The sequence below is a fragment of the Podarcis muralis genome, chromosome 1, assembly GCF_964188315.1.
Source record: "Podarcis muralis chromosome 1, rPodMur119.hap1.1, whole genome shotgun sequence".
In the NCBI taxonomy this organism is placed as follows: Eukaryota; Metazoa; Chordata; class Lepidosauria; order Squamata; family Lacertidae; genus Podarcis; species Podarcis muralis.
The window spans coordinates 82,768,238-82,783,288 of record NC_135655.1 but is presented as its reverse complement, the minus strand read 5'-3'; the positions used below and the strand labels follow the sequence as shown (position 1 = coordinate 82,783,288).

The window sequence follows — 15,051 nt, the reverse complement described above, 5'->3', positions numbered from 1 at the left end:
TTCTGCTACATAGGGATACAAGCTTCAAATATGTCACTACAAATGCTTTTAAAGAAGACAGTATTGCACTATATCCAGATATGAACACTTGAAGATTAAGTGCAGCCTCAGATTACTATTTTGTTAACCCCACAAACAATGAGGGCTGCAGGGCGGGGGAGGCCTGTAAAAAAGGGAAATAACACCCGCCTCATCATGAGGCTGCTGCGACTAAATCCTTCATTTATCCCTCTGGTCTGGAGCAAAAACTTATTGGATGTATTTTCTCTTTCTTCCAGCAAAAGAGAAACCTCAGTGAGGCAAGAGGGCTTACAGCCTTTACATTACGGGTAAACTTGTAAGGTGGGCGGAATTGCCCACCTGTCAAAATCTGTTGGGTGGGGTGGGGTGAGGACCTCTGCACCAAGAGCTTTGCAAGCCCCTCACAGTGATGGAACAGACAGACAGCTGCCTGCTGGATCACTGCACAGGGCTTCCAAAGCTCCAGCTGAGGGGTGGTCGAGTCAAAGCCCACTTTCCCTTGCAAATGCACAATTGGGAGCACACCCTGGCAGCCACAGCTGAACCGCTGGTGGATCAAATGCGGCCAACAGATCAGAGGTTCCCCACCCATTTTACATGGTCCACAGCCCTTAGCATGTCGGGGGAAACGATCAAAGATGCACAAACCTGCCATGTTGATTTCAGTGAGCGAGTTTCGCGTGGAAGACCCCACAGCTGTTAATAGGTTGGTTGACTGGTCCGTAAGGTGATTGCAGTGACTAAGATCAAGTCGTGAGAGCAGAGGCATGTGGCGAATGATGAGCCGGAGTGTGGCATCAGTTATGTCCAGCCCAGCCAACCGGAAGTCTATCATGTTACGGAGTTTGCTGCGATTGTCTTGGCCTGTAGGAAGATATGCAAGTAAGTTGGAAGGCACAGTCTCTTGTTTCTCTAGAGCATGCAAGTAGAAATTACACCCCCTGGTCAGAATTTTTCCCTTTTAAGACCTGCATTGCATCCAGCTCTTGTCAGCTTTCACCCTTCCCCACCTCACTAGCAAGCACAACATACTGGTATATCCAGAAGGCAAAACATACTGGGTTTATCTGATGGAGGTGTGAGCAAGTCCCGAATCTGAGGGTCCTTGATTCCTACTGCCCACCGAAGATCAAGTGTCCTGAGAAGGGGGCAGGTGGAGGTACTGAGAGCAGACACTGCTGACCAGGAGCAGCCTGCCAAGATGAGGTCTTTGAGGCCTGTAGCACAGCAAAAGATGGAAAATATTAGTGCCTTCTACTTCAGAACAGTTATGTTTCATGTAGAGTTAACAGCATGGCACTACGCCCAATCCATCAGAGAGTAAATCAAAACGAATGATCTATTTTGAGCCCTCATTTCAGGTTAAGTTGGAGTGACTTCCCCACCCTAAGTTTAGGAGATGTATTTGGCCCCCAAGCCAATTTTTGAGGCTCGTCAAGACTCCACTGCAGAGCTTTCCAAACTTTTCATGTTGGTGACTAACTTTTTAGACATGCTTCATTTTGTGACACAGTAATTCAGTAATTCAGTTTTACCCTGGGAGAAGTGCAGGGAGCGTTCGCACAACACACCAACACACTAACGTGTTGCAACACAGTTTGGAAAGCTCTGTTTTACTGATTCTGCTGGCAGCAGGAAAAAGAAATTTAAAGAGTAGACACAGCACTGGGGGGTGGGGGGGGGGTGTCCATTGCTCTTACAAGGATGCAAATTGTTTCCACCTCAGTCATCATATCAATCAACTGATGAACTGAGAGGAGTGATAACCCCCTTCCTCAGCTGACCTGCAACAGGTTAGCTGAGAGGGCATTGTGGTTTCTCCTGTGTGTGGCAAGTATGTGAGTAACTATACCCACTACTGGCAAGTGGACCCAGGAGAGTATAAGTATGTACTATTTGCTTTTCCAAGGAACCTGCATAAAAGTCTGTTTCAATAGAACACGGGTGTCTAACCAGTAGATTGTGATCTACTGGTAGATCCCCGGCTGATCCTGGTAGATCGTGGGATCCTTATCACGTACAAAAAGTTACAGGGGAAAAGCAAAAAAACTCTGTGCAATCCTCCCCCCCAAAAGCTCAACAACTCTGGGCAATCCACCCACCCCACACATGCTCCTCCTCCCTCCAATGACAATGGGTAGATCACTGCCAATTTTTTTATACTGGGAGTAGATCACAGTTTCTTGGGAGTTGGATATGCCTGCAACAGAACTAATCTGTGCATTGAAAAGCACACAGCTGGAAGTTGAAGTGGGAGTCACTCTGCCATCTTCTGTCTTTATGCACTTTTTGGAGGGGGGAATGTAACCACTTTCACTACCAGTAAGCTGGGGTTCAGGTAGTGGGTGCCAGGGGGAAACTTCAAGGGTACTACTGCACTCACAGGCACCACAAAGTTGACCTGTATAGTGGAATGTTCAGTTTAACTCAATAATGTTGAAACTAAAGCAAATAGTGAAGATGTACCCACCCAGCTGCCTAAAACACAAACCTGGTAGTCTGTTGATGAGCCAGGTGAGCTGTTTTCTGGAAATATTGGTCCAGCTGAGGTCAAGGCTGACTGGCTGCCTCCTGATTATGCCACCCAGTGCCAGAGGTGTGATGGACTTGTACCTGCTTAAGTCAATCTTCGTCCACAATCTCCTGTCACCACACCTAATTGAAACACACTGTATTAGACTAGAAATACACCTTTCCACAAACTCTTTATACTTACTGGTGTCTGACCAATTATTTGTGACAGGATCTTTTACTGAGCAGTAGTACTTATGTCTTTTGAAACCAAGGAGAACAGAAAAGCCCCCCCCCCCCAGTCTGTGATGGGTAGGTAACCCCAATTCTTTTCTCTTGGACTTAGTCAACTCCCCTCAGCCCTTCAACAGGTGTATCTGGTACAATATTGTGTTTCCTTTGAGACACTTAAATTTATTCTTTCCACAGGGATAATAGAAATGTGGTTCTTGAAGATCACTGAAAAATAGTAAGGTAACTGACTATGAAGGCTACTGCTAGACACACCTTCAAGTCTATTCTTTTCCATCTATGAAGCTTTATAGAACCAAAGAACACTTTAACTGCAAGAAAACTACACATTATATATCTAACAAAGAAAATCGGAATTAATGTAGTAGGATGGATATATGTTCACCTTCCTAACATCATCATCCTAGATATTCTCTGTGTAAACATATTCAAGGTAGAGGTAACCTGCAAAATCTTATTTGGGAAATGAAAAAACTTGTAAGACACTTTAAAGCTAATTCATTATTCGCAGTCATAAACGAAAACCGGGTGGAAAAGAAAAATTTTGTTGATAATAAAAAACTTACAATATTTTCTAATTGATCCAAGACAAAAAATATTGCATTCCTTTGTGACAGAGAATTTATATTAAGGGATTCTACATCATCACCTTTAAAAAAATGTGTGCTTTTGAGAAGTTGTTGATGAATGAATAAAGTAATGTCTTTCTGATATGTATGTTTCTCTGACTCTCACACTGCTGGTCGGAATACACATGGGGTAAGATTGTCTTGCTGTAGGGGTAAGCAATGTCCATGTATTCTCCTTGGAGTCCTAAGCTTCTAATTCTGAAACACCTGAGATGCTATCCTATTTATTACATTTGTACTTCACCTTTCCTCCCAAATGATCCCAGGGTGGCAACATTACTTCATACTTTGAAATCTGAGGGGCTCAACTACTGAGTTAAATATCTACTCCTCATAGTAGTAGGGCTCTTGCTGACCCTCGAGGGCTGGAATATTCCTCTTAAGTTATATCCAGATATGACATTTGCATATTAATATTGGCAAAAAAATTATAATCTGGCTCGTAAAAGGCTTCCTGAATTACGAGGTTGCCATCTCTAAGTTTTTCTGTATCAGATTTAGGATGCCTCTGGTCTATCAGCAGAATATCCTTGAAGCTTTCAGCTTTGATTCTGTGTTCATTGCAGGTAACATGTCTTATCTAATACAATTAATTGGCTGGGGCGGGATACTACACTGGTAACTCTTAAGGCTAAGAGTTACATTTGTGTATACTGGCTGACTGAGAATAGCTATATCTTATCTGCTCTACCTTGCCACTGTGGAATTTTTTGAATTGGGCATGCTTCATTTTTCTGACTTTTAGCCTTTGAATCACTCTTCATCTTAGAAAGTTTTTGGGGGGTGGGGAGGCAAGGAATCTGAGGTTTTCTGCTCATGCTTGAAGGCAGGTCCTCCTTAAAGATGGAAGCATTTAGGGAAACTGAAGCTGGGAGTTCAACTCCCAGCTTCTCTCCCTTTTTCAGAGATGGGCTTCTTAAGACACGAAGGGAGAAAGTATAATTCTCCCCAATTGTAAAATATGGCATGTCCTCTATCTGAGGATTTTACATCTAATCTAGGTCCAATGGTTGTATAGAACTAGCAACTCAAGTGCATAGAGTTGCTTAAGCAAGTTCTTAGGATTTAATAGCCCCAGGACATCATTTTGATTCCTATTGGTTACACACAGCTTTACCAGAAAGGAGCAACACATGGAGTTTGGTCAGACGATACCCAAATGATGAAAGGAAAGACTAGTAGGATAATTATCTAAGAATGGCTGCACTAGATCAGATCAAGATCCCTCTACCCCATTTTGTTTTCAGAAGTGACTAGGCATGGGAACTCAAAAGCAAGAATGAGAAATCAAAAGCTTCTTTGTCTACAACATTTTCCTGGTACTTAGACATTATACTGGTGCTGAAGGTGGAGATTCAATTTTTAGTAACTGTTACAATCCACCAACAGCCTTGTGTAATCCTCTTTAAAAGCCACCTGAGCTTGCAACTAACACTACATCCTGTGACATGAATTCCACAAGTTTATGCACTGTATTATTAAATACAGTTGCTTTCCGCCTTCTGCCCAAATTGCCCCTTTTACATTTGCATATTACATATAAATTTGCAAGATGTAGTACAGCACACAAAATTGGATCCAAGAGGCTTAGGGGTTCAATAAAAACATTCTGAAAAAGAGAGAACTACTATTAAAATAGGCGGCGGATCCAGTTCTGCAGTCACTTACCATTTGTACCAGGTTTTGCATACACGCATACATTCACAAAGCTCCTTGCGAGTGAGATAACGGAAGACAGACATCCACACCTCTTTTTGCATCCAGATTTCCTCACTATCTGGAGCCCTGCCTCCTTGGCCATTCAGTCTGGCTGCCCCACTCTCCTCTGCACTTTCCTCTTCCTCCTCTGCACTTTCCTCCTCCTCTTCATCCTCAGCTGCTTCTTCATCTCCACCCCGCTGGGGTGCTCTGGCTGAACTTTGGCGCATGACCACACGAGGAGAGTGCCGCAGATTAGTGGAGGAGGCAGTGATTGCCTGCAGCTTGGGCACAATGGAGGTGCCATGCATGTCTTTGGTAGGTCTTTGTAATGTGACTGTAAGATAGGAACCATGGAGCTTGGCCTTTTCTACTTCTGACAGCTCTTTCTTGCCACTAGGGTTGTTCTCTTTTTCCCGCACCACTGTGCGCTCTGTGCCTTGCAGCCGAAGTAGCTGGCGTCTCTTAAAGCGTTCATCCCGGCTGGGCCCGTGATGGTCACTAGGACCGGCCCCCGGAGAGGACCGTGTCACTATGCTTCGTGGTGACACAGGGTCATGTATTAGCTGCAGCATTGGGGTAGGCGAATGTGGTGGTGGAGTCAAAGGTTCCTCACAGCTTCGCAAAGGACGCAGAACTTTCGCTTGGACTGTGTCATCATCGCCATCATCCATTTTCCGCTTCTGCAAAGCGAGTGGCAACAAGTTACCATTGTAAAGACCAAAACAGGAGGGAGTTAAATTTTGAAATTTATATGGTAGAATGCATTCCATTTAAAAGTAAAATGCATCAGGGTGGGTGATGCTCATTATTATAAGCTCTTTTACTTTCACACTGGTGTCAGTGAAGGAAGTGAAATTTACACTCTTCGCTGTCATTCCATTTTTCCAATAGCCAACTCTATTAAAGTGCAGGACACCATAATTTAAAACTGTGCTTGCTCTCCATTTGCTTCTGGGCACAATGTGAAGTGCTCGTTTTGGCCTATAAAGCTCTAAGTAGCTTGGGTCGCTTAAGTATACTTCACAGAGAAGCCAGCTTCCCCAGACCCACTACTGAGATGAACATGGACAGCCCTGCTCTCAATCTCATCTCCAAAAAATGATACAAAGAGAACAGTGCATCCAGCTTTATTGGCATTTAGAAGGCAAGCTTAAAAACAAAACCGAACAAACAAAAAATGAACGTGCTTCTGTATCTTTAGGGCTGATAAAAATATTTATGGGGTTGATTTAAAGAAAAGCAAGACAAAACTTTAAAATAAATTTAGCATGTCTTCATTTTCTTCGTTTATAAACACTATTACAGTCCTAACGTAAATAAGCTCTTCTAAAATAGTGATGGCAATGGCTTTACTAATTTTCCTACTTCAGAGATTTTAGGTTAGAAACATTGGGTTGGAGAGTAATTCAGCTGTTTTACTCCGAATAGACCTACTGAAATTAGCTAACCTAACTTTGAAATTAATGAACTTGACTAAGTTAGGTCCATTAATTTCACCAAGTCTATTCTGAGTAAAACTTAGTTGAATGCCACCCATTAATTCCCCTTTGTCTAGTCAGCACAGTGTCCTGCTGGTGTTTGACTACACTTCCCAGCATCCTTGACCACTGGCCACGCTGACTGGGGTTGATGGATGTTCAAAAACATATGGATCATATGCCTGATCTAGTTGGTATGTTAAAAGATCAGATAAAAGAATTGTCAATTTTCACCACTCCTGTAGACAAATGAACTTGCAGAAGCCAAGGAAGAACACAAACTGGGCTAACCTACATGCCACTTTTCTCTTAAGAAAACTCTTTAGGATGATACCATTGTTGTACTTTAGTTTATGGATTAGCTACAGCAGAGGGACAGGAAACAAAGTTTACAGTGATACAGATCAAAGACAATGTTACTCTACCACTGCAGAAGATGTCTGAAAGAAATGCTTAATGCATTATTAAAACTGCGGCTCTTTCCAAGTTGTATCCCTTTGTAAACCTCAGGCTTATCCTCTTCCCTTTGAAGCAAATTTTACATAAAATGCAGCAGCTGCACACAATCTATTGACATCAGGGTCTACATATGTAATGCAAACACATTCTTGTCACTACATATGAACAGAGATTTTCTGGCATTTATAGTTAAGCTGAATTCCTAAAATAATTGTTGAAAGCCAATGGGAGCCTGCACTGACATGAATGGAAATGATCATCATCCCCAGGGAGTCTCAAGTCCTTGGAGGAAGTATGCTCTATGTATGGCACCTACTGTCTCAAAGCAAAGTTTTCTGAAAGCAATATATCAGGGTAGCCATATTACTGTACAATTCTACAGATGATGACTCAAAAGTAAACTCCACCGAGTTCAATGGGGTTCACTCCCAGGCAAATAAAAATAGGACACCAGTCTTAATCATGACGGAGTTCCTCCCCACACTGGTCTCCTAAAACCAAAATGACAGAAGAACTTCTTTGTTTTCTGTATCAGTAAAAAAAAGTGAACAGTGTAGTGTTTTTGAAGGGACAGATTATTGCAACAAGGTTACATGAGACAAGATAGTGGTGATGTTGTGGTTAGGTAGTTAAAGGCTGTCTTTGGCCCTTTGTTAGTACCGTATTTTTCCATGTACCATATTGGCCTGAATATAAGCTGCCCTTTTGTTTCCAAATTCCGACCGTGAAAAGTTAAAGTGTGGCATGACTTTGTGACCTTACAAAAATTGGCTTTTATGATATCACTATTGAAACAGACATACGGTAAAACGGAACGGGTGTGAGTGCCTGTGGAATTTTAAGGGAGTGGCTTATATTTGGATATTGTCTTTTTCTCTCCCCCCCCCCCCGAATTTTAAAGGTGCAGCTTATATTATGGTGCGGCTTATATTCGGGCCAATACAGTGTAAGACGCCGACATGTATAAAACAACCCATTTTCTTTAACACAAAATTAAGAAATTGGGCCTAAGCCCAGGCCACCTGCACCAGAGCCCGATCCTGATCCCAGGCCACCCCACTGGAGCCAGAGCGCATTCACCATCCGTGTATAAGACAACCCCCAGTTTTTGACTCAAAACAATTAGCCAAAAAGATGGACTTATATATGGAAAAATACGGTAAATTGAATCCATCTTACTTAATTTTCCTTGCTTCCCACCAGTAAAAACACACACAACCATTTTCAATAATGGGGCTAGCAAAGTAGAAAGGTGATCCGAGTATATTTTTGGATGATTTAATTAGGGTCCATTAAAAAGAATGGTGTGTGGGGAGAGTCTCCTTTCTCTTCCTTACCTAACTGGGCTATAAATTTATAGCCATTTATCTGGGAGTAAGTCCCATTGAACTTAATGGGACCTCTCAGTAGAAACTATGCCCGGCTAGTAGTCAAACAAAAAGTTTAGTCTAGAAAATAATTAGGTAGCAATATACTGCATGAAAGCTTGCAATTTTACAATTACTTAAAGTACGTATATAGGTAGCAGGTTGTCAGCTTACGGGTAGGCAAAAGGTCCCAACTTACATACAGTGAGTGTACTGGGCCCGGAAAATCCTATTAGCATTCCAGAGCACCTGCAAGTGAAGTTACTGGAAGTACCGTCTCTCTTCCCAGATGACTTCCTTGAAGGACATGCTGGGCCCATACCATTTGAATCCATTCATTTGGCTATAGTATGAACTCTGTTCCAAACTGCCCTCACGTTAGCTACATTAAGGTTGAAGAAATTGGACTTTGTCACTTAGTGAAAGCTGAAGGGTTATGTAGATCTAATAAAATGTCACCAAGCTGCAGAATACATGTGAGAACACTAGATGCACACATGCACCCAACTTTGAAGATAAGTAGCTGATGTGAGGAACGAGTCAATTGTTATACTAGACTTGAACCATGCAGTGTTTATTTGTATCACCATCTTAATTTGCCTATTCAAGAATGTGCTGTTAGATTCAATTTTCAAACAGATGTTAAGGGAAGGGTTCAGCCAATTTCTTCACTCTGCTAAGCTATGGCTTATTTAAAAGCAGATCTCCATCACAAAACATGTAGGAGAAACAGGCCGCTGACTGCCATGGTCCAAGTTCCCCAAGGCTGGAATGAAGTGCTGCAGGGCACTATTCTAACAGAATGCCAGATCGTAATAACTCCTGTGATGGTAATAAGAGATTACCAGTCCCTTGCCCTCACCCCTGCTTGCCTTCACTGGGATGCTCTTTGCTGGGGCAGCAGGCACAACTCTACGCAGGATCTTGCAATTGTATTTCTCCCAGGGCAGTCTTGTCAGTTTCTGCCATTGATAACATGTCCACTGCTTGGTTGATGGAAGTTGATTTTGCTGCCCTTCCAGGAACTGTTTCTCCAGCAGGATGTTACAGTTCATGTGCTGATGAGCTCTCTGTAGATGCCAAGAAGGTGGCGGTGGAAAAGCTGTAAAGTGGCTCCATCATGTAGTTAACATTGTATGGTGTCACCAGTGCTCATTTCCAGGTGGAACTCTTTTACTCAACAGAAGAGGCTCTCCTAGGGCTCACCTCACACTCGTGTGGCTCCTACTAAGCCTTCCCAAAGTGCACAAGGATAAACACCCAGGATACCCAAAGAACCTTCTCTCCCCAATACCTTAGGTACAGGCTAGGTGCAAACAGTGTGCCTCTTCATTACCCAAGAGTAGCATGCAACACAGAAGGCATGTGCCAATGTTTGAAAATCCATTTCTTACCTGGCCTTTTTCCGACTCATCTCCCTTGTAGCACTTCGGACACTCCCAGCAGTTGGGCAATTCATCGTTCAGTAGCCCTTCCCCATCCATCTGAAGAGGAAAAATACACAAAGGTGATTTCCAGCAATGCATCTGTTCCTGACACTCCTGTATCGAGATGAGTCAAGTAAACCTTCTTACCTGTAGACAACCTGGGTGAACAATCTCATTGCAGATGCAGCACTCCATTAGCTTCTTCTCAAAGTCCTGCGAATCCTCATTCTTATCTACCTCCCCACAAAGTGAACATGTAACAGAGTGAGGCAGTCTGGGCTACAAAGCAAACGAAGAGTGAAACAGGAAGTTATACCACAGGCTTGCTTCTAAGCTTCAGGGGATGGTTATCCCACTTCCCCAACCCCATTTGCCTCTATAGAATGCACTGAAGGACATTAACTACTTTCCAGTGCCAACCACATTTGTTCCCAAGGCTTTTCAATCAACCTCATTAGTTGCTCTTTTGCCTTTCGAGACGTACGACAGGTTTCATCCCCTACTGTTAGGACCTTCCACAGAGATAAGCAATTTCCCCACCCAATATACCACAGGACTCACCGCCAAGCACTGCCGTAGTACACAGGACTGCTTCATACGACCAGGCCCCCCAAACTTCTTCATATCCCTGCAGTAGTGGCACATGCCACATTCGCCTTGCAAGCAGGCCTTGCATTTACGACATCGCACCCGTCTTCTGCGGGCACCAGACACTATAGGAGAGACTGTAGGTCTCACAGTTGCTGGCCGTGGCGCGGGTTTCATGGTGTGTGGCTTGGTGATAGGGATGGTAGGTAATCTTAACTTTGGCCGAGCCTGAAGCTTGAGCTGTCATTGGTGGGGGGGAAAAGACAGCAAGAAATTAGGAGGCTCATATAATCAACCAAGGAAACAATAATCTGTCAGAAGAGATCCAGATGACAGATGCATGAAGTTTAAAGTCAGGAATTTGGAACAGAAGAGATTGTGTATGGAAAGAATTAGGACTTTGATCTCAGAGGCACAATGTCTAAATAATGAACTTGTGTTTTATCATTAACCAATTCTGGATTTGGGCAATCACATCTCCTAGAAAGTGAAGCCATGATCATGATCCTCCTGGTTTCTTTATCCTCATATTTATACTGCACTTCATTTTAATACCTGTGATTTGTGCCCAGACCTACTCTGCTACTGCCCTTATACCTTATACTGGTGTAAGGTTCTTTGGTTTAAATTATGAGGCTATTCTTGTCAACTGACAACACTTTCCAGCACAGAACTCCTGTTCCCTCCACCAAGTCTCCAAGCTATTTGAGTTAAGTCATGGATCCATTATTTACCTTATCCCTCTTTGGCCACTGGACAATAGGAATTCCAGTAAGTGCCAGTTTGGGGTCGCTGTTTGCGTACTCCTCCAGCAGCAGCTATAGCAGGGTTAAGAAAATAAAAATCAGTTTTTATACTTATATGGTATTTCAGAATAATTCAGTACATTTTCTTAGTAATCCTAACAACAATTCTGGAAGGCGGATCAGTGTTCTTGTCCCCATGTTACTGATGAGGGTCAAGAGATGTGGTTTGCCTAAGGATACCTAACAGAGATTAGATTTGACCAGAGACCCCTTGTCTCATGACTCACACACTTAAAAGTCATTGTGTTAGGGAAAATAAAATGATGAAACATGATCAGAAATGAAGGTCTGGGTTAAGTGTGGTCTCCTCCACAATGTAGCAAAGCCCTCTACCCAACCAGTATGTCCATGTTTATCCTAGAAGTTACACTTCTCAAAACAGCACAGAAACACAGTATTCTCAGCCATACTGTTTTCTATCTCACACATGGGCTAGATAATTTCTATGCCACCAACCAATGACCAGGTTCTAGCAAATGTGGTTGCCACCCTGAGACAGCATCTCCTCCCGCCTGGCTCTTTTAGCCTTGTTCCTGATTCTGTCGTCCACCTTACCCACCCACTCTTGACTGCCATTTCAGATGTGCTTTATTTACTTGAGGTTACTATGGTTACTTTGCTGGCATCCCCGTGTGCAGGGAGTGCAGTGTCTCTAGCTGCCAAGAGGCAAAGAACACTGCATGGGCTGGGCTCACTCTCCCTGGCACTTACCAGAGAAAGGGGATTCATATTCCCATCTGAAGCTGCCTATACAGGCAAGTTGCTTTCCAGTAGGACAGATTAATTTAAAGTCACCAAGATAGGTGTCCAATTCACAACGACAATTTAAAATGAAGTTTCCAACTGTCCAATTAATGGTTCCTAAATAAGCAATGTTAATTGGTTGCTACAAACAATTAAAACATCTGTCTACAACTAAATAGAGCAAGTCTTCTTATTACCCAGGGAACACTGTCCAAAATACCTGGTCATGCAGCATACATGCTTTTTCTGCTGCAAACTGTATCTGCTTAAAGAAATGCATTATGATAAAGAATGTTTGGCTCTCTACCAGCATGTAAGAACACCAAGCAAAAGCATTTAAGATTAAATGTCCAGAGCTTTCCATAATCAAGGGCTAGTAATTAATCAGCCAGAATGTTTATTAATGCCTGACTTTCCCCCCACATTTTTAAACTGGATCATTATTTTAAATAGAACAGCACCTCAATTTAAGTAAAGGGGGGGGGGGAGAAAGCAACTCAATGTGTTTGACTCAGGATAGATGCTAATATAATATTTATCTACCTACTGAAAAGCAAGTCCACAAAATGCAATGGGGTCTACTCTCAAGTAAATGGGTGTGGGATTGCAGTTTAAATGTTTGTTAAGTAATTGCATTTTTCAAAAAATAAAAAATTTAAATCCAGTTTAATTTAAAAAGAAGCACCATCAGTTTTTATCCACTCCGCTTTACAGCTGCTTCTCCACCCTTCAAGAGAAGGTTGTGGGTGGAAGGAAGTGGCTGTTCGGCTAGCCCAGCAGAATGTGCAGTCCCCAAGCCCCACCCTCTCCCTTACAGCGTCTACTTATGGGGAAAGGTCGGCATTTGAGGGCATGAAGACACATGCTTCACGGGGCAGAAGGGGAAACGCACTATATGCATCAGCCTGGGGCACTTTAGGGGTGGCTGCACAGACGTGCAAACTCCGGGGGTGGGAACACCCAGCTTCACCGACTCACGCGGATGTTAGGAAAGAGTAGCCCCCACCCCGCCCCAAGAGTAAGAAGAAGTCTATCACTGATCTGAAGTAGAAAACGTGCCGTTCCCAAACCCCCAAAGAATGCAAACCAACTCGGGAAGGGAAGACGCGGGCTCCGACCCTGTAACAACCGATATAAGGGAGTCCCTGCATTCCAAGCTTACGAACTCCTCCCATGGAAAGTACCCTTCAAACAAATGCAGAGGGGAACCGTAGGAGGGGAGTCCCGGGTGATCCTATCCTGCATGGACGTGGGAAGCAGCTCTCTCCCTCCCCCACCCGCCGGCGGAACCCTGCTGAACCCCCCAAGATTCGTCTCTGCCTGACCTTGCGTGCTTCGTTCCACGGAAGGTGCCGAGAGTCTCGGAGGAAGTTTCCGAGTCCCTTTGTTTTCTATTCTGCCAAGTTGCAGGGCTTCGGTTTCGATCCACCCCCCACTATGTAATTTTAACTCCAGCACAATCCTCCTCCTTCACACGAGCGGCTCAGGAAGCGCGATCCCAACTCCGCCAGCACCAGCGGCTGCCCGGCGCCAGCAGCATGTTCCTTCCAGAACCCTTCAGCGGAAGCTTCCTGCGCCCGCAAACAATGCTGCTGCGTCACCCACATGCAGTTCCCAGCAATGCTTTGCAACGGAAGATGGCAGAAGAGAAAGGAGACCGAGAAAACCAAGCCAGGAACAGGACGGCAAAGCCGTTCTGCTGCAGAGTTGGGAGGGGGCCGGGCCAAGCCGCTGGCTGCTTGCTGATTGGTCGAGGCGGCAGCCGAGGCAGCCTCTCCCCCCCTCCCCCACCACTACTGCAATTGGAGAATCCGGGGCCAGCACCCGAGGGCTGGCTGGGGCAGACTTTATAGAGAACAGCACAGAAAGCTTTTCACCCGCCCGGTGCGCTGCAGCTACGTCCCCGTTTTCCATGTCCCCCTACCTCGCTAAGCCCTCAGAAGCAACTGCCGCTTAACGACGACGCCCTCTCAACACCCACAATGACGTTTTAACTCCGAAGAAGGCACATGCCCAAGGTGTCCATGCCGTTCCTCATCAGAGAGGTGGAAATAGATACTTTGTTGCAACATATTAACCCCCCCAGCTATTCAATCTATTTGAAATCTTAAGACCGCCTCCTCCAACCTAGACACCGCAACGTTCTATTTAAGCAAGACGTCTGAATTACCCTCTTCAATGCTGCAAGATATCTCTCTAACACACACACACACACCCTACATTTTTGTAGGTTTCAGAATTCAACGTGTTAGCAAACTTGAGACGGCAACTAGCAACGATAAGCAGGTGCTAGACCAGTCAAACAGGTATTACTAGGTGAACTGGCATAACTGACTAGTTGAGTACTATCTGGTTATAACCTCCGCCTACACATTAAAAGCTGAAATAAAAGTAGTTAAGCTAGATGTCAAGTATTTGTAAAGCTTCTACCACAAATAGTAGAATGCTAGAGCAAATATGCACTAGGTTACAAGCTCTCTGGGTCTTAAAAGTGCCAGTCTCTGACATTAAAAGTGCTCACATTCACAGCTGCAATCTTCTGTGTATCACAGCTAGCCAAATGGTACATCACCTTGCACCATGCCAATATGAAATATACATATATTCTTTGATATGCCTTTTCCCTCCATTTTATCCTTAAGGCCAGTTTGGAGATTTCAGAGCCTACATAAATGAAATGTATGATAGGAATAGCTGTGGAACAGTGGAACAGACTCCCATGAGAGGTGACAGGCTCTCCTTTCTTAGAGGTTTTTAAGCAGAAGTTGGATGGACATCTGTTATATATGATCTAGTTGAGATTCCTGCATTGCATGGGGTTGAACTAGATGCCCTCAGGGACCCTTCCCGCTCTACAATTTTATGATTCTGTGAATCTATAAAATGGTGTCCAAGTGCATTTATCTTCAAAATGGTGTTCAAGTGCATCTACATTCAGAATCAGCGTCCAGCTCCTGTGTAATTTGCTGGCAAGATCTGAAGTTTATACATGTGTGCACTGCTTATATGTGATATTTGCATGTATTTATACTTTGGAAAAAGTATAAATTTGGTTTTACTTTGGGTAA

General features: G+C 43.8%; 1 protein-coding gene across 4 annotated transcripts in view; it reads right to left on the bottom strand.

Annotated features, from left to right (window-relative positions):
* KDM2A (lysine demethylase 2A) overlaps nucleotides 1-15,051 on the bottom strand; it is a 59,508-nt gene that overhangs the window by 3,352 nt on the left and 41,105 nt on the right. For all 4 annotated transcript variants that reach the window (XM_077933292.1, XM_077933290.1, XM_077933296.1 and 1 more), the window contains exons 14-22: nucleotides 11,168-11,251; nucleotides 10,407-10,673; nucleotides 9,993-10,124; nucleotides 9,813-9,902; nucleotides 9,291-9,488; nucleotides 5,082-5,794; nucleotides 2,513-2,676; nucleotides 1,080-1,238; nucleotides 670-885 (exon numbers count right to left, since the gene is read on the bottom strand). In XM_077933292.1, the coding sequence (XP_077789418.1) occupies nucleotides 670-885; nucleotides 1,080-1,238; nucleotides 2,513-2,676; nucleotides 5,082-5,794; nucleotides 9,291-9,488; nucleotides 9,813-9,902; nucleotides 9,993-10,124; nucleotides 10,407-10,673; nucleotides 11,168-11,251 (2,023 nt within the window). The remainder of the gene's footprint in view (nucleotides 1-669; nucleotides 886-1,079; nucleotides 1,239-2,512; nucleotides 2,677-5,081; nucleotides 5,795-9,290; nucleotides 9,489-9,812; nucleotides 9,903-9,992; nucleotides 10,125-10,406; nucleotides 10,674-11,167; nucleotides 11,252-15,051) is intronic.